We start from the raw sequence: 20,169 nt of genomic DNA on the forward strand, positions 1-20,169 counted from the left end.
TAAGTTAACGTCTTTTCTGTCTCCTCCGCAGCGCACCTGTTACCTCCACAGAGCGCAAGATCATGATCCCTCCGGGAGACTGCATGTATGCGGGCAGAAAGAGGAGGAAGCCCGTCCAAAAACAGTTAAGAAGCTCTTTTGAACAAGTTGCATTTAAGTCAATGTTTGCCTACACATGGTTGCACATATGTTTAGTGCTTTTTCTGCTGACCTGCAGGGAAAACGTCAGTCTACCGTATGTTAAAAGTAGCTAATGAATCAGGAAGTTAGAGGAACAACATCTTAAAGGTGTGAATATAAAGGTATTTGCCTTATTTGGTATTGACTGCCTTAATGATCAAATCTATAATCATAGCATTGTTTTTGTAAAAATTATATTAATTAATAATATAGCATTTATTATTATACGGCTATGCACATAAGCTTAATGTTTGCTACAGATTTCTATCTTATAAGAAATGGGGGAAAACAAACCTCTTGATCACTAATTATTATTTTATTAATTATTATAGTTGTTGTTTTTGTTGACTCTTTTACTTTGCATGGACACCTCTTTACCCACTGGCATAGAAGTCACGGCATGTGTTTGGTTGGCAGTGTTTTAGGTACATATCCTTTTGAATGTAGGTTACAACAGTTTTTAGGCCATCTTGTCAGCTGATGTCATGAATAGTGAATCTAAGTTATATAAGAATTTTTGAGGGGGGAAGTGGTAATTTAAGAAGGCCTGTGGCATTTATAAAGTTTTCATGTATTGCGCTGCCTTTGCTGCATAGCTGAAAGAAAGTCTTTGCCACATCAAAATAATACATAATACTTACATTTGTAGTCTGCTAAATGTGCGATTAGATAGGATTTCAATTATAAGTGCCTCCAGTATCAATTACATTTCCTTGTTTAATCATGAATAATGATGTTGTTTTGGTACTCGGCTGAATAATCAGCTTATACCTTGATAGTTATAGGTTTTTCTTTGTATATTTTCCAATATTGGGATTGGAGAATATGTATTTATATATTCACCAGAATACAGCACTTTTCAAAGTTTTCATGTAAATATTCTTTCGCTTTGGGGATGATCAGAAACCGTCAGCTGTGGAAATTGGAGCTGACCATTACATATGGGATCATGCTAAGTTCAGCCCGTAACTCTGTCGTAGCCCATACTAAAATACACAAATAACTCTGTGCCCAAGGAGCATTTTACTTTCCCTGCAGCACTGAGGAGGACTTATAGTACTTTTAATATCAAGAGTTGAAGCTGTCGCAATACAATTATTTAACCAGCCTACGGGATTTATGTCAGTTAGGAAAGGTTTTCTGCAGGGGTAAAGACAACTTTCAACTCTTTTAGATTTGCTCACTTTTAACTAGTGTTGTGAAGAAACACATCTAACAGCAAATTAAAAAGACTTGTCATTGGTGGTTACACAAATGAGTGTGGTGCGTTGTGCTCTGGGGAAGTCAACAGCAAATACAGGATAGAATTAGGGACTTGCAGAATGTGGTTTATTTGATCATATGTCTCTTCTTGGGTCGGTGCAGTGCTTGCCATTCTTAACCACACAAAACATGATTTAAGGAGAAAACATATTAAACAAAAATGACAGCTATCTTTTTGGAAACAATTTATTTAAAATACATTTGTTTGGTGCAAGTAAAATAGTCTGAGTAAAACATCCCTGCACTTTTGAGTGATTGCATATGAGTTTGTTTTTGCTGAAATAAGAGTTTAAATTAGGAAATATAAATCACTCATAATTACAATACATTTAAACTAAATAAAAAAAGCCAGGGTCATGTCGAGTGGCTGAGATTTAAAGTAACTTTGTCATTCACTGTAGCACGTTTCCAACTAGTGCAGTTAGTCCCTGCCTGTGTGCTGCTGTCATGCACTGCCTGGAGCTTCTCAGTGTAGTCAAGTATGTCCCAACTAAACACATGACTTAGTCGGAGCCATGTAGCTGTAACTATTCTTATTTTACAGCTGAATGCATGACTTTGAAAGAAAACATGTCTATACAAACACACGTCCATTTAACCCCGTCTATCTCTCTTCACTCGGTCTCGTCATCAGGAAGCAGTCCTCTACCAATGAGAAAACCAACCCGTCCAAGCGGCACAGAGACAGGCTGAACACTGAGCTGGACCGGCTGGCCAGCCTGCTGCCCTTCCCCCCGGATGTCATCTCCAAGCTGGACAAGCTGTCCGTGCTGCGCCTCGCAGTGTCCTACCTCCGCGTCAAGAGTTTCTTCCAAGGTAAGAAAAAAGGTAAAAAGTCTACATTTACAGTGGCAGGTAAAGGAGGTGTGTGTGTGTGTGTGTGTGTGTGTGTGTGTGTGTGTGTGTGTGTGTGTGTGTGTGTGTGTGTGTGTGTGTGTGTGTGTGTGTGTGTGTGTGTGTGTGTGTGTGTGTGTGTTGTGTGTGTGTGTGTGTGTGTGTGTGTGTGTGTGTGTGTGTGTGTGTGTGTGTGTGTGTGTGTGTGTGTGTGTGTGTGTGTGTGTGTGTGTGTGTGTGTGTGTGTGTGTGTGTGTGTGTGTGTGTGTGTGTGTGTGTGTGTGTGTGTGTGTGTGTGTGTGTGTGTGTGTGTGTGTGTGTGTGTGTGTGTGTGTGTGTGTGTGTGTGTGTGTGTGTGTGTGTGTGTGCGTGTGTGAATGGGATATGTGCTGCTGTAAACTGGTATAGGTCAAAAGAGGTTATTCAACTTTTTTATAAGATTGACACAGATGTGAAGTTAATATAAGGTAAGATGCTACATAAACATATATATTATTTGTTTTATTTAATATTTTGAAGCGTTATTATCCCTAGAAATAGATATACCCTGGTCCAACAGAAAACACACATGAATACGATTTTGCAACATTTTGGAAATTGTCACTTTAAATCTTGCCGTTTAGAAGATGAAAGATCTTCCATGCCCCCAAACTATGTTAGTCAAGCCCTTGTCCTGAGAGGGTAGAAATCCCCTAGGCTCCATGACATGACCTAATGAGAGAGATATTAACTGACATAAACAGCACAGCTTGTATTATAGAAGGCCTACTTTTCTGTGTTAACTCAATACATTGTCTTTTGGGAAATATTTGTTTACATTTCTTTTTATGCTCAATTAACTGACATATATGATAACGTGTTTCCATCCCCTTGTGTTTTAATACATTTATGTGCATGATTTATGATGATTTGGAGGTGTCTGTGATAGCATCACTGCATATATTAGCATTGTTTGTCTATTCACCCACTCCAAATCCCTATTTCCCCCGCTGTGTTTTGTAGTCACATTTAATTATAGGTACTTTGTGGAACACTTTTTATCCCATCCACTGAACGCCTCATTTTCTCAACTTGCATTGCTCCACAAACTTCAAATATTCATGGGCTGTTTCAGAACATATTTTGTTGCCGGTGGCCTCGGCTGCCTTATCCGCTCAGAGACTACTGGCACAGCTGGATGTGACAGCCCTAAGACAAGAGGTAGTTTTTGTTGAAGAAGGATTAAACATGTTCCCTCTGTATTGTCAGGGAAAAGGCTTGTAATAAAGTAGTGGGAGGATGAAGGGAAGAAAAAGGCTCACTGGCTGCAGAAAGTCCTCTTGAAAAGCTGTTTCTTTGATAAGTTGGCGAGGGACTGAAACTTTGTCACAGATCCATTCTCTGACACATGTGGCTCTCGTCTTTCACCCTCTGCCCCTCTGATCCATGCAGTAACTTTAATCTCCATCATCTGCTGCTTTGGTTTGGCGTGGCACCCAACAACTGGTATCCTGTTTGCCTGAGTCACGCAACTAAACGCACACACTTGTTTCCCCCCGAATGCTCTTGTAGCTTAGCGATCACGCAAAGTTGCAGTACAGGTGCTAATTGGACTTATCAAAGGTACCTTTTCAGGATGATGGATCACGCAGAGATAAAGGCTGCAAACTGCTGCCTCAGTGAAGGAATGTTGGTGCCAAGCAGAAGCATCTATAGAGAATAGAGAAGGCTCAGTGATGTGTTAAAGTGTTGGAAGGTGTGTTAAGAGTTAGTGCTTGTGTATTATCTAACAGTAATGCTTCTGTGCTCACCTCCGAAAGTAACCGCACGTTTAAGGCACTGATATAAACAGTAAAGGTGGAATTTATAAGAAAGTTTCAAAGGTCTTCTCTTATGAAATCTGCACTTCCATCAAAGCATCGGTTTATTATACCTCTGCTGGGTGCCTTGTTAATAGTGGCAGTGTAGCTGGCTTTAATGCTACGCTAATGAGCTTAACCAGAGTTATTTGGCTCTGTTTGCATCTGCAATCCCTGCATTCGCTCTCCATGGTCAACTCACTTGACTCTCACAGTCAAAGTTCTTCCACTGATATTTAAACACGGAGTGTGGCCAGAGCCCTTCGAGATAAATGTAAAATGAGCAGCACGTATTTCCACATCCTTCCTGTGGTTTGGAAGAACAGACATAATCATGTCTGCCTAATCTTCTTTTTTGAGCAATGAGTCATTCACATTCTTTAAACCCACAAAGTATGCAACTCTAAGTTTCATTTGTATGTATAAGCATCTTAATAGAGCAGGAATGAAGGTGCTTCTACTTATGCTTATGCAGTTCTCCTTTTTGTCCACTGGGGGGACTCTGTGAAGTTGATACCAAGTCTTGACTTGATGTCCACTTCAGTTAGTTGTGATGAAGTGACTACGGGATTTAGCTTTGGGTGGGACTGTATCATTTGTTGTGTCCTGTTGAAACATAGATGATCTGACTTTATCATAAAATGATAAGACAGCTAAAAGTTTAAATCCAGAAGAGTTGAAGAAGAAAATAGTGTGGCAGGTGGTTCTGGGAGGGCACTGAGATTCTACCGTTGTCTCTGTTGCGTGACTGCTCAAGGGTGGAGCTCAGTGAACACTATGTACCTATGTTCTTTTATGCAAATATAGCCTTTGTGTGTGTGTGTGTGTGTGTGTGTGTGTGTGTGTGTGTGTGTGTGTGTGTGTGTGTGTGTGTGTGTGTGTGTGTGTGTGTGTGTGTGTGTGTGTGTGTGTGTGTGTGTGTGTGTGTGTGTGTGTGTGTGTGTGTGTGTGTGTGTGTGTGTGTGTGTGTGTGTGTGTGTGTGTGTGTGTCAAGAGTTTCTGAATTTAAATAAAGGGTTGTTAATGGGATATGTGCTGCTGTAAACTGGTATAAGTCAAAAGAGGTTATTCAACTTTTTTATAAGATTGACACAGATGTGAAGTTAATATAAGGTAAGATGCTACATAAACATAATATTATTTGTTTTATTTAATATTTTTAAGCGTTATTATCCCTAGAAATAGATATACCCTGGTCCAACAGAAAACACACATTCTGTGTTAGCTCAATACATTGTCTTTTGGGAAATATTTGTTTACATTTCTTTTTATGCTCAATTAACTGACATATATGATAACGTGTTTCCATCCCCTTGTGTTTTAATACATTTATGTGCATGATTTATGATGATTTGGATGTGTGTATAAACAAAATGCAATATCAGAGAGAGATTCCCTTATTTATCATATTCCACGAGATTTAGCTGTGATGTTGTCACGGACACAGTGAGATCCATGACCTGAGATGACTTCATGCTCTGTTTCATTCATTTCTGAAAAAAACATGAATCAACAGTCATAAATGTTATAAATTAAATACAAATGTTCTCTCATTTTAAACAGAGTTGTGGAAAGCCTTAACTTTGAGACTGGACAAATATGTGTGCTTTAAGGCTGCTCCTGCTGCCACAGTTATCTCCAGTTTAAAAAAAATAGGCCGCTAGTCCAGAGAGGCCCCTTTACATGTTTTTTAATAATAATATTAAAAAAATAGAATTCATCAGTTGGTAGTGTGTGTGTGTGTGTGTGTGTGTGTGTGTGTGTGTGTGTGTGTGTGTGTGTGTGTGTGTGTGTGTGTGTGTGTGTGTGTGTGTGTGTGTGTGTGTGTGTGTGTGTGTGTGTGTGTGTGTGTGTGTGTGTGTGTGTGTGTGTGTGTGTGTGTGTGTGTGTGTGTGTGTGTGTGTGTGTGTGTGTGTGTGTGTGTGTGTGTGTGTGTGTGTGTGTGTGTGTGTGTGTGTGTGTGTGTGTGTGTGTGTGTGTGGACAGCCAGCAGGCTGTAATTCCCTTCTCCTCTATGCTAGGTCTCTGTCCTGACTGTAATTGCTGAGCTTGTTAAATATTTACCCTAAGGATGAACTATCCCTCCTCCTTTGTCTTTCTGCCCGATTGCCTTTAATTGTCCTCCGGTGTGTATGCGTTCATTGGAACTGTCTGTTTTGCGAGATTGTATTTAGATGCTTGTGATCTCATTATTTGAACCAAGACATTTGCTTTGTTTCAAATATTAAATCAGGTTACGACCATACATTTAGAAAGGATCAGGTCATTTAAGGAAAATGCTTCAAGGGAATATTCCCTTTTTAAATGATTTGTTCTATTACTTCGATTAAATGCCATAAAAGCGATCATAATTTCTTGTAAATTGTAATGAGAATCAGAGGGCGTTTTAGAATTTAGAAGGACTTTTTAAGGAGACTTAATAAAGTACTGTCCCTCTTCCTTAATGTTCAGCTTTCCCTCCTGTTTGTAATCCTAGCATATTGCATGCTATAGACTTGATATCACTTAATTCATGCTAATGCATTAATATGAGCTTCTGGCATTTGTCACAATATATTTAAAGCGATGTTGGCACTCCTTTTATGTTTTTTTGCATGTAATGTGGTCACATTTCTGGTCGGTATGAAGCCTCATTCCCTATCGGACTGTCTTTGTCTATAATAAAGGCCATGGAACAACCAGGAGCGACACATTAGTGGATTTAGAGGGATATAGTGCAGTTAATGGTTTTTAAAACAACTATAGAAGCCTCTCAGAGCTTTCTAAGTAATAAATAAACTCTAAAATATGAAACAGAATTGTGGATTAGCTGGAGGCAAATAAATTGCAGAAATATATATAGTTATAAAGTCATGGGTGACTGTTTTCAGATGTGTATGGCACATTCCTTGATGAATGATGAAAGCAGGATAGATCCATTGATTTAACATGTTTGCCTGAGCTGAGGTTTTGATTGTTAAAGTCATCTTCAATGTTGAGATATTTGGGTGATTGCATCTTGTTGACCTATAATCATTATTTCTGTATAATCAGCATTTAGCTGCAGAAAAAGTTGTGATCCTGAAGGCTGTGTATCAGGTTGACAGCTTACATAGACCGTTTCTGCATTAAAAAGCGAAACTGATATTATTTCTACATATACGTGGTCAGGTGGGATCATATACATGGAAAAGGGAACTGAACCAGCCAAGATCATTGGGGCATGAAATATGCATACATATAGACCTGCACACTGACCTTTATGAGAAATGAACAACCTGTAAAGCATCTATATGACTTCACTGATGTTTTGCCTTGCTTTCAGTAAATGATCTGCCCTAAAAAATGATCAATGTCTTGCAGTATATCATGACAACCCATGAAGGAACCACCAAAACCAATATCCTGCCCGAATATAAATGCCTGTGTTGTAAACGTATCCAAGGTGTATTTATAAGTGAGTGTCTGGAAGCCCTCAATTGAAGCCCCACCTTCCGTCATAGCTGTCAGTCCAGTCAGGGTGTTGACAGGACACGGGTACACAGAAGACACACAGAGACACAAAGAGACACACACACAATGTGATGAGAGATTCAAGTGCAAGTATATCTATCTCTGCCAAGTTAGGAAACATCACATACGACCGTTTTTAGATCCGCTCTGTGTATCTGTGCTGCTAATCTCTGTACGTGTGCCAGTCACTTTCAGTATGTGTTTTGTCTGCTTCTAAATGCTGTTTGAGCTATAATAAAAGAGGAACAGAAAGGCCACAGAACCCGCAGACTCACGGCAGCCAAACGCCTCGCGTGACGTCGGCAAGCAGACCGGAGACAGTTTTGTAACTATCATCGTGCAATAGAGGAAGGAGGCAACAACACACAACAATCAGTCCCGATCTGTATTCCCTCATCAACACATTTTAGGAGAATTCCATGGTTGTAAGCCTCCTCTCCCAGATTATTTGGGGTAATCCCTTTCATGTCGAATCTGTGTGAAATCGCATCAATACACACGAGTGCAGATCATTAGATTTCCCTAAGAAGGAAGCGCTGCAGCGTGATAGCTGTTTCTCAATGGAGTCTTTGCTCAGGGGTGAACATGTGTATCAGGTCACATCAGAGACGGACTTTGTGTTTACTAAACTCTCAGTGACCCCCGCACTTTTTAATTCCGTGTGCTCTGAAATCCAAAGGCGGAGGAGACTGCAGGGCAGAGGCCAAGACAAATCAGCAAGCCGCATGGACTATAAATGCAGGGAAAAGGTTCAGCATTAGAAAGGTCAGGATGTGGTCGAATCACTGATGCTTTGTTTTTGAAACAAATATCCATGCTCTCGAAATGTCCTGTGAATTATAGACTGCAACCCCCACAGTTGCTCACATTTCTAAAATGTAGCCTGAGCTTGTTCCAGCACTTATGCATGTTATTACTCTTAACTGATACTTCAGTCCATCAAGTTTTAAACAACATATAGTATGGCAATGAGTGTGCATGGTAGTAGGTGCTTTTGATCACCTTTAGACAGAGCAACGCTAGCTGTGTTACTGTTTTTATTCATTACATTAAGCTAAAGCGAACTGGCTGAATTGATGTAGATCACATTTCCAGAGGGCAAAGTCAGCTAGCCTGGCAGCTATATTCTCTACCAAAAACAATACAATTTCCATGAAAAGTTGAAAAGATGTATTATCTTTTTGTTTGAGATATGGCTAGAGACACTTGTTTTCTGAGCATGTCTTCAGAATCCAAAAAGAACCTCTCAAAGGACTTATTCAGGGTGACCTGCTGTGACACTATTATCAAACGCTCCCAGGTTGTGACAATGAACTAAGTGCACAGCCGATTAACCCATTTGTTACAACTGTCTATACCTTTTTTGAAGTGAACACTCAAACTCACTGAAGGTCAAACCCTTTGACCTTTTCATTCGCCCCTGTTGTTTGAACCAATCACTGTGTTAGAGGGATAAGGAGGTAAAAATCACTAGGAATCAGTTATACTTCTTGGGTAATTAGTATCAACCTGACGAGCTGCGAACCAATGCTCACATGCTGGTTTCTTGATGCCTTCGCTGCGGAGGGCGATTGCACATTTGAGTCCTCCAGCACGCAACGCTTTAAAACCCCAAAGGGTGCAAAGACTTCAAGCCACCAGCCCATCATATAAATGTCACATGTCACAACAAGCCGGCAGACAGATGCAAGCAGACTGGCCAGCACTGTTCGGGCATTTGTGACACAAAGTCTCCAGTTCACCCTAAGCCATTACATTACAAGACTTGTATCAAAGGTGAAACTATGAATAACATACAAGGGGCTTTTGTGTTTTTTTCAAGTAACCAGCACACCAGCGGGATATATTCTCACATAGATAATTTGATGTCGTTTCTGATTCACAGTCATAGTAATCAACAAACAACACTTATAAGACCTAATGATGCCTTTTAATTCAGCAGACAAAGTCAACCACATTTTTTTTTATTTGACCACGATTTGCATATCTGTCTCTGTCCTCCTCCCTACGCGGTTCTGCCCTCTGGTTTATTTCACTGACCTCTGTGAAAGAGATCAGCTCTCATCTTAATGTGCTTCATGAGGAGTGCGTGATCTGGCTAAATGCCAGTGCTCAGGCTTTTCTCCTTCCTCTTTCTTCCACATGCGATGTCTGTAATTCCGTGCGACGGGTTCTATATACAAACGCAAATGTATAGCCGCTTAATACATTTCCAGTGTAAATGGTTTCGCTGTTATGACTAACTTAATGCCAGTGCTCAGGGTCTTATCATTCGCGTCCTTTATTTTGGCAAGCTTAAACCCTGTTCATTTATTGTGAATAGGGGTTGGACTGAAAAACGTTTATACACTCAAGTACTATAATTACTCATTGCCATTGTCCCTTAGCAATCAAACCCAAAACTAAAGGTTTGACATCTCTACATAATCGTGATTATTTACTCTAACTAACGTAGTATGGTTGCAAACTGTATCAAGCTCTTATCCAATCAATATGTTACAGTTTTAAGATACAAGTTTTTTTGAGGCTAACCTTTGGGGAAATTAACCATTTTAGGTCAGGAAATAACCCAACACTAATATATCAAATACCACAGTCATAAACAAACATAATCGTGTTTCTTTTGTTGCAAATCCCATTGATACTAGTTGCTTTGATATTTGCAATCAAACATATTCATACATATATGTATATATTTCCTTTCTTAGGGCTATTATTGTCATTACCCGCCCAATGGTTACAAGCTAAATTGCACATTATCAGTTGTATGTCGGCTCACTCTCCCACCCTCTTGCATGTGTGTTTGCCCCCTCTGCAATAATCAGCCACACAATAGCTGTTAACTAATGTGACAGACCAGCCAAATGCTAATCCCTTGTATGTGTCGAGAACCATGAATGAAGAGGCCGCCTTCTGCATTTAGCATCCTCACAGCTAACTCATTAGTTGCTTGAATCAAAGGCATGACACTGGCTTTGTCCGTGCCTGGCCTCTCGTGCCACAGACACTGAACTCGCTTGAGTGGAGTTGGACTCTGTTGGCCTGGAGAGCCAACCGAGCCCCCTGGGATCACAAAAGGCCATAAGTGAATTACTCAAAATGGTGCCGAGGGGGGCCCCGTTAGGCGCTAACTGTAACAGCTAGTGGGAGGTGTGTTTGTGTGGAAGTTTGAGTGTGCGAACAGACGGGTAGAGTGTGAATCGACAGCCAGGACTCATTCAGACGGAGCAGAAGCCTTTGTTGGCCCAACACTATTGTTGGAAGCTGTCTTGTGTAATTACTGCCACAGGTACCGCCTAGCGCGCTAGTCTTCCTAGACAAGGGAAGCTCAGAGGGACAAGGAAAGAAGCAACAAGCTCACTGAAGCACCTGCAGTTTGAGTTGATAATTATATTATGGGTGCACTTAAAGCATTCAGCGGTGCTACAAACACACTGACAAATCCAAGCTGTTGTTTTGTGCAGTTTATTATATAATTGCATTCAATTAGAAATGCCTATAGTCAAGTTTATTTTGAGTTAATTGGGTGTGCAAACTGTAGTTCATCTGCAGTTATTGGATGGTAATGTTATTGGCAGGGATGTTTCTTATCACAAACATGTGTTCATTCTTTGGTTTGTAGTGGAGCTGTACTATCATAAGCATGCCACTGTTGCATGCTTAACCCCAACTACAACCCCTTTGGCTTGGACTAACTCATTTCACATTGCTAATTTATATCCATCCCCTTACACAACAAGTACAGAGACTTTGTTCATCTCCATGCAAACATGAATTATGGCTAATACCGCCCAAAGCCACATGTTGTACATTTGGTAGCTCATTAAGCCTCGTAACAATCATGTTTTCATTTGTTGTGGCATGTGGGCAGTTTTGCAAAGAAACAGCTCCCTCAGTGCTGGAAAAAAGTTGTGTGAATGTTTATTGTGAGTTCAAACTGAATATATTTTGAAAGGATGCTGGAATGCATACAGTATGTCCAGAGAAAAAGTCCTACATGTGGCCTTGATTGGAATTTGTAGGAATGACAAAATAAATAGAAGAATCCAAAAATCCTTATTTGTCATTGTCACGCTTGTCTGTGTATCTCCGTTGTCTTGTTCGCATGCTTTGCAGACAGCCCTCAATGGACTGATTGATTGCTTGGCATAGACTCCCTCCCCGGTTGCCTCCAAGTGTACACCCAAAGCCTATTAACTACAGCACAACCAATTTAACATGGCCACCCACATAAAAAGCTCACTGGTGTCAGTAATGCGATCTGTTGATGGCTAAACCGAGCGAATGGCGAGGCTATTCACTTGCTGATGTATGAACTCAGCGAGACAGCTGCTCTGGCACGATGCTGGTCAACTTCTCAGCGAGACACACCAATAACCAGCAAGAAAGTGATGGACACATTGAACAAACTGTCAACAAACTAACTTGGTTAATGTTGTCTAGTCTGTGACAGATTTCTCTCCAGTCTCTCCACACTGTTTTCTGACATCATTGTGACTTTATGAAACACAGGCTGCAACCTCACCTGATGCATTATGATGCTAAACTCCAAACTATCTATCTTTTACATGCTGTAATCGTATGTCTTCATACCATGACTTGTGATGGAGTGATTGCAAAGGAACGGACACATATGTCTTATATAAGCATTATTACTGATACGAATCAGAATCGTGTAGAAGACTCGCGTGGCATGAATTCCACATGTACTACATGTCATCGGGTTGTCTGCATGCTGGCTGCTCGGGCATACTGTACAGCAGAACGTTTGTTTTGTCTGTCACCTCCATTTATCTTAATTGACGCATGCCTCAGTGTGCAACAGTGGCCAGGCCCAGGTCCCTGCTGTTCTTGCCTAATGTAAATCGATATGTTTCCATGCGGTTGGAAAGATCACTAACCAAAGGTGGCATCTGACCCGATTAATCTCAATCCGCTAACTACCGTCAGCCAGATGAGGTCTCCTTTCATCAGCATTTGATATGGGAAAACAGGAGCACGTTGCTCGCCCGAGTAAAAATAGTTCTTCAGATCATGTCAAATAAAGTTAGGGTTATTTGGAGAAGCTTCGGGGGGGAATAGCTTTTTTTCAATCTCAAACCGAGTTTGTTGTGAGTTCTGTGCATGCCGTACATTGCAAAACATATATTTCAGTGAGAAAGGGGCCAAAGTACGCTCTTATTTAAAAAAATGAGGATTTTTAAAAGGGTCTTTGTGTTTTTTATTTGTTTATTTGTTGGCAGGCATTTTCTGCACTCGGTGCACCCAGAGCAGTCTGAACTCTGCATTAACTTCTGCCGAATTATGATTGAATGAGTGAGCCTGACAACATATTAGGATGGGTCCAGACGCAAGCAGAGGGTACAGCTCGAGGGAGAGAGGCTTAAAACAATCCTTCCTTGCCACAAACACATTTGTACTTGGGTGGTGCAAAGCAAGACAAAGTGAAGTCAAACATCAGTTAACAGCAGCAGGAAGGTCTCTGACTTGACAGCGTCCAGGCACATTATTAAAGAAGAACAGCTCTGCAGGGGCAAATGTCTCACAGCCAGGTAGCAGTGAGTCAAGAGGTGTGTGTGTGTGTGTGTGTGTGTGTGTGTGTGTGTGTGTGTGTGTGTGTGTGTGTGTGTGTGTGTGTGTGTGTGTGTGTGTGTGTGTGTGTGTGTGTGTGTGTGTGTGTGTGTGTGTGTGTGTGTGTGTGTGTGTGTGTGTGTGTGTGTGTGTGTGTGTGTGTGTGTGTGTGTGTGTGTGTGTGTGTGTGTGTGTGTGTGTGTGTGTGTGTGTGTGTGTGTGTGTGTGTGTGTGTGTGTGTGTGGTGTGTGTGTGTGTGTGTGTGTGTGTGTGTGTGTGTGTGTGTGTGTGTGTGTGTGTGTGTGTGTGTGTGTGTGTGTGTGTGTGTGTGTGTGTGTGTGTGTGTGTGTGTGTGTGTGTGTGTGCGCGGAGGGGTGACTGAGAGAGAAAGGCAGTTGCGTGACTTGTACTTGGCTCAGCCCTTCAGCCCCCCAGGCATTATTTGTTAGCAAGGAGCAACGAAGGTATCTCTTAAGTGTTCAAGAGTAAACAGAGGGCCCTAATGCTTACTGGGATTTATTTGAGATGTGTGCGTGCATGTGTGCACAGCAAAAAATGGGCAGGGCAAGGGACTGCTGTAGCGCTTTCTATGACGCCTATGATGCATTATAAACATACTTGATGTGATTCAGTGTAACCATGCAAGTGTATGTATAAACACAAACTAAAGACACTATTGGCTCAAGACCCTCATCTTAGATGTGTTTCCTTCATTTATAAATGTGTTTATTCTACAACACATTTGTTAACCAACAAAGTTTCCCCGATAAAATATCTGGCTGTTTTGTCTGTACTCTACATTCTTTGAATTTAAGGCACTTTTGGTGAAATCAGCCATTTGAACTCCTTTCAGTGCTTATATTTAGACTGCCAGCTTCAGCCCTTGCAGGGTGCAGATCTTTTGCAGATTTGAAGCAACAGCTTTCAATGCTTACACTTTAAGTCTTTAAATGTATACACCTGGGGTTGCACTAATCTCCTCTCAGGCTATCACTTTGACTGACACCTCCAACTCACCCTACACCTTGTCTGACATTTCCACTACTACTTTGTTAACAACTTTATAAGCACTTAATCTAACGCTAATCTGACAAATTCTACTAGTATTTACATTCTTAAAACTTAAACAGTTTGAGTATTTTAAATACAACATTTCAACATTTTACATTACAGCAACATGCTCAGAACAGCCTTTTCTAGTTAAATATGACCTTTTAATCTCCAAATGTCCAAGAGATGTATTTGATCTGCAAATATCATGGGCCGAGTCGTTGTCTGTCACGGAGGTTCCTTTGTGTTTGTGACCTCATTAGAAACGAAGCCACAGGCACCAAGCCTCTGGACCTTTTCAGGGACGAACTCAGCGCAGATCTAATGACTTATTCATCAGACACAAAGACACGACCTCTTAGAGACGGTACATGAGAGAGAGCAAAGGGATCAAGTCAGATCATCATATCAGGTGCAGGAGCTCATCATAGCTAATGCAGCGAGATAAGTGAGGAGTACAGTACGGGCCGGAGTGATAGACATTGTTGAATTTACACTCAAAGTAACCTCAGATCCAACCGAGCGGATATTACAACCAAAAGGAGAAGAAGGAGAAAAGTGGGAGTTAAAGGAGAAAATGACAGGAAGAGGTGGTGTAGAGAAGTGTCAGACTGTGTTTCTGTCTCTGAGGATCGTGTTTAAATTGGCATGTTGCAGAGAGAGCACAGTTAGACTGCATTTAAACAGCTGCCGGCTTCACCCACAGCAACACACACACTGGGGCCCTCCCCTGCTCTAAGTTCGCGTGCGGAGCTTGGGAAATTCTCCATGCTAATGTGCCAGGGTTTGTTTTCATCATCAAATTGCAAATGTTTTAAATATGCATCACACACGCATACACACACTTGCACATATCCACACATGTATCCAGTCAGAGCCCTGACAGCCTAATGCTTGTTTTCATTCAGTGACATCTGTCAAACACAGAGCTGGAAGTGGCTTCCACCCCCGTGTTTATTTTTCATACACCACGCCCATCATTTTTCAATCATATTTTATTTCTAACGCAGTATTTCTTGACCTGTAATGGATCTTGACAGCTTTCCCTGCCTGCATCTCCAGATTAAGACATGCAAGAGATTTTCACTGCGCGGGACAACAATTAGCTTGAGAGCAGGAAGATTAAAGAGTGAACTAAGTGCAGTCTCAGCATGTTTACATATTGACTGTACAGCCTGGAATATAAAGCCCTTAAACATCCAATTATCACAAAGCTTTACATTTTAATTAGTAACTTTACTTGATTCCTATACATCTGTTTTTCTTTCAAAACAAAAAAAGTTATTTTTTTATCTTAGTCTTTAATAATATATTCATAACCTACAAATCTATTATGTAAGGAACTACCAAATGTGTTGGGATAGTCTTACAGTGTACATTGGAGCAGAATTAGGTAATATAACCTCAGTTTCCCTAAACTTACAAAACAAAATAAGACTTCACATTTAAATGTGATAGAATTGTCAATCTGAAGTCCAACCCAGTTTCTTTCTGTCAAAAGCAAAACATCTGACACTGGAAGGATGTTGATATGACATCCTGCACCATTGTTGAAAGCACGTGTAAATATAGCACATACTGTATATCAAAACTGAGTCACATCTAGTCCATAGATGCCACCTGCGTCAAATTGTGAAACAAGGACTGATGTAAGTGCAAATATAAGCTTTATTCCTGGTTTTTTAACCTTGCAATACCATTATATCGTAAAAAACGGAGTTTGCTCAGGATAATGTTGAACTTTCTACCTCTTGCATTTTACCGCCATGTTTGCTGGAGGGTCTTTTTATTTTCTGGGGGAAAATAGCAAATCTTGGCTTAAAGATATGGATAACCCAGTTAAGAAAAGGGTGTAAAATACTTTGCCCAAAGTAAGGAGTAAAGTCAGTGTAAAAAATATATATTAGTCCATTGATTATAATGTTATTGAAAGAGTTGTTACACCACACAAAATGATCTTCTGTTACCTTTAAACACAAGGATCATTTCCTTTTTTACCCAAAAAAAACACACAGTTACTGTATTATGTCAAATATACTAGTCATCCATTTGTTCGATAAAATAAACATTGTGAAAGCCAACTACATTTTAAACTGTGTAAATAGAGATAATGATGATAGCTATTGGAACATTTAACTTAAATCTTCCTTCGAGGGGGTTAATAACAATAAAAACATTATTTAAAATAAAATGGAACCAGTGACTAAACCCATCATGAGTAATACGAAGGACAACAACATATTGCTGGAAACTCCTTCCTTGTGACTCATAAGCAACAAGTGCTCAGAAGGGAGAGAGAAAGGCTTGGGAAGGAAGTGGGGGGGGGGGGGGGGGCACCATAATAACATCATTGTGGCTGTTTGAAGTCGCATCAGGGCTATTTCCCAGATACAGTAAGTACAGGCTGTCTGCATGTCTACTGGCCTCTCGCCACTCAAAGGCCACATTCATGGAGGCGCTGCCGCCCTCACAGAGGGCAATTGGATTCACCGGATATACCCTTCCCTTCTCACGCAATGTCGTGTAAACCCGGGGAAAATGACCTCAATGTGTCCTAAACGAGTTAAAGATGAAGATGTCGCTGCCGCTCACATGTCTCGGGCATGATAATGTGGTGATACTTTTATAAATACCCACTCTCATGCACACACAGAAGCAGCAAATACTGTGGATGTTAGTTGCTTGAGCTGATGTGCTGTTGGGTCACTTTTAACAGATCATCCATACCATCTGTTCATATCTCAATCCTTTGTCTTTCATGTTGGCCTAAACAAAATAATTATCCGTGGCTTCTTATGGAAACACTCTAAAGAATTAACAACAAAAGAATTATGTTCCAAGCTCACCAGGGCAGTCTCCCTCGGTGAGTTTGAACTGATGATGATACATAATGAAATGGCACTACAGAACAGCAGTATAGACATTATTTTCAATTTCCTTTAAACTATGTGGGCTTTTGTTATTGTAGCTATGTTCTCCTTGACCTTTTACTTTCATTGCCATTGTATTCCAATGTCAAGGCAGTTGTTTTGCCATCTCTGAGTTTGTTAATCTGCCATTTAATCCTTCCTCTCTTGTGGTGCCACCACTCCTTTGCCTGGAGACCTGCACAACTTCAACCAGACTGCTGCTGTGGTTTCAGACTCTCTCACACTCTCTTTCCCTCTCAAACGTACTTACTCGCTTTTGATTGTTTCCAACTTTGTGAAAGCTGAAAGTTGCTTTTCATCGTCTTACTTTTCACACTTGTCCACTTTATGTCATCTGGCTCCCATTCTGTCTTTCCCTTGACCACGACTTCGACACGAAATGGACATTTAATGCCTCAGTAAAAGCGTTGCGGCTACTAAACCAGAGGACTAAATGCAATGAGGTCAACATGGCACGAGAGGTGATGCCAGGAAGGATTTTACCCCAGTGCCGTGTGAAGAGCTGGGCGGTGGTTGCAAAAAGGAAGAAAGGAGGCATAATGTAGAAGTAGGCAACTCCTATTGCATAATTCATTTGACCATCACAATACCAATTTCCCACCCATCCATCCATTCATCCTTGGTCCAGCATCTTTGTTAAAATGTCAGACGGGCCAATTCATGTAGAAAACTCTCTGACTTGACCTAATTGGCAGACCGTATGATCATTGGAAGTGGTTGAGGCTGATGGATATAATTCATTGTGATTCAGTTTTACCAGAAAAAGTATTTCAACATTTTTGTTTTGTTCAGATACCATAGGATTGATTCTTCTGCATTTATTTCATTGGAGTCAGACAAGCATTTTGCCACATTAGCAGGGGTCGTAGATATTAGTAAAGATTACTGAGCTTGGAGTATGTCTGTACAGCTAATAGATTCTCCTGTAACACCTCCCATGTTTTTAGTCAGCAGCTGGATGGATAGCAGAGTCAAAACACCTGCCAGAAGCCTTCAGGACGGAGCCTTTACTCTTGGCAAGCCTCTCCTCCCTGCTACTTCAAGTCCTTTCCTTCTCATGCAATCTCTCCACAGCCAAATTCTCCGTCAATTTCCAGGCCATATTGAGGCTGTTTTGTGGCCTCCCCCCCCCTCCCCTGCCGGTAATGTCATGACAAAAAACACAAACGGTGATTTGATGAGCTGGAAAATCTCATTTCAGCTTGTAAAGAATTATTGTCCACTCTGTGTAGAGTAAGTGTCAAGATGTCAACGTTGGTTATACAGCTAGAGTGCAGGTAATTATATTTGAAACCAGGAAGGTTTATGTGTGCACTAATACATATGTACAGTACATCCATTAATTTACACGGCATATGCTCGCACTGCATGCAACAAATAAACATTGTTGAACTTTTCAGACATACCTAAGACTATTGACCCAATTACAGCCAATTTGGCTAGAAATGTGAAGTTTGCTAATTTCCTCTCTATGGAAACTTTTGTTTAGAAATAACCGTGAATTTTGATTGTTATAACGGCCACTGTTATTGTCAAATAATGACTTAACAGGTTAAGCAACAATAACTAAGAGGGGCGGGGCTTAGTGGAGGTCAATTAGCAGCAGAATAATAGATTAAAAGTCTCCCATTGCCCATTAATGCTAATCACTACAATTGATGAGTGAGTATGGCTTCAAATGGCAAGAGGCCCTTGGTAATTAAAGATGCTAAATTATGTGAAAGACAACTGACAAGACTGACGTCATTTTTGCATGTGTAAACAAAACTGAGCAACGGAAAGAAAGTAAAGTGCCAACGAAATGAGTATTTGGAAAAGCGCCTGTATTTAGTCGACAAACCAGATATTTGTAGGAATCTGCAAGTCTTTTAGAGGGCCTGCAATGTGAGCTTTCCCTTTGTCTCTCTGTTTTCCTCAACCCTGTCAAATCACTGGCACTCACTTTCTCTCTGCCCGCTGTCTTTTCCTCTGTCATCCCGTGTTACCGTATATTCCTCCTTGGGCTATTTGGTGGTAGAAAGGTGATGAGAGGATAGAGAGGTGTTGGGAGAAGCAAGACGGAAACAAGAGGACGGGGATGTATAGACCCAGTCAGGACTATTCAATAAGAGGCTCTGTCACAGACAAAGAGGTAGCAAACATAGAATGGAAAATCAGGATAAAGATAAACTGTTGCTTTGTATTTGACTTACCTACATTAGCAACTGCCAACATTAATTCACATGTGGCAATTGCTTCCTAAGTATGCACCAACCACCAACCTCCTAAAGCAGAATGTCACCAGAGCATGCGTTTCACCACAATGCTTAATTCCCTAATGTTCAATGAAATAAATGGTTATAATGTACCATTTTCCTAAAATCAGAGGTTTAATCTGAGAATCAGCTTTAGCCTGTGCTGCGTGCGCGCCGCAGCCACAGGTTGCATGCGTGTTGCCAGCAGCGGAGGAATGTTTGAGCGCAGAGGGCCAAAAATAGACACGCTGACCCTTTAAAGCCGAGTCTGTAACATGTTGTGGCTGCTGGGAGAGAGCCGCACACTGTCTCTTTAAGACGGCTTTTGTGTAGTGTAGTATTGCTGTAGTAGTGTGTGTGTGCACATATGTGTACATTTAGGGTGTGTGTGTGAGAGGCATGTAAAGCTGACTGAACAAGCGAGGGATTGCGTGACTACTGCAGACGAGGCTGTGACCTCAGAAAAGTGGTTATGAAAACGATCTGTCAAAGCAAGCGGAGAGAGAGAGTGAGGGAGTGAGTGAATGAAAGAGAAATGGAGGAAGCGAGCAACAGAGACAGAGAGAGAGAGACCAGCCCTGCAGACATGAGTTCATTACTTCCCATAGCAGCATACTATCACTGAATGACTCTGGAGAGCTGCAACACACATATTTCTTAAGGAATTCAATGTAAATGCACATCTACTGAAACACATACCAGCTGGTCTAATCCACATTGTCGAGATCTTTCTATGTAATGGCCAGTTCAAACCATGAGAGGATATTACGCTTCATA

The 20,169-nt window shown here is 41.0% G+C and overlaps 1 protein-coding gene across 1 annotated transcript in view; it reads left to right on the forward strand.

The window, feature by feature from the left end:
* Positions 1-20,169, forward strand: part of ahrra (aryl-hydrocarbon receptor repressor a) — a 59,217-nt gene that overhangs the window by 567 nt on the left and 38,481 nt on the right. The window contains exons 2-3 of the mRNA XM_034108344.2: positions 32-124; positions 2,078-2,259. Coding sequence (XP_033964235.1) covers positions 63-124; positions 2,078-2,259 — 244 coding nt within the window. The 5' untranslated portion in view covers positions 32-62. The remainder of the gene's footprint in view (positions 1-31; positions 125-2,077; positions 2,260-20,169) is intronic.

This window comes from Pseudochaenichthys georgianus, chromosome 20 (genome assembly GCF_902827115.2).
Source record: "Pseudochaenichthys georgianus chromosome 20, fPseGeo1.2, whole genome shotgun sequence".
Taxonomy (NCBI): domain Eukaryota; kingdom Metazoa; phylum Chordata; class Actinopteri; order Perciformes; family Channichthyidae; genus Pseudochaenichthys; species Pseudochaenichthys georgianus.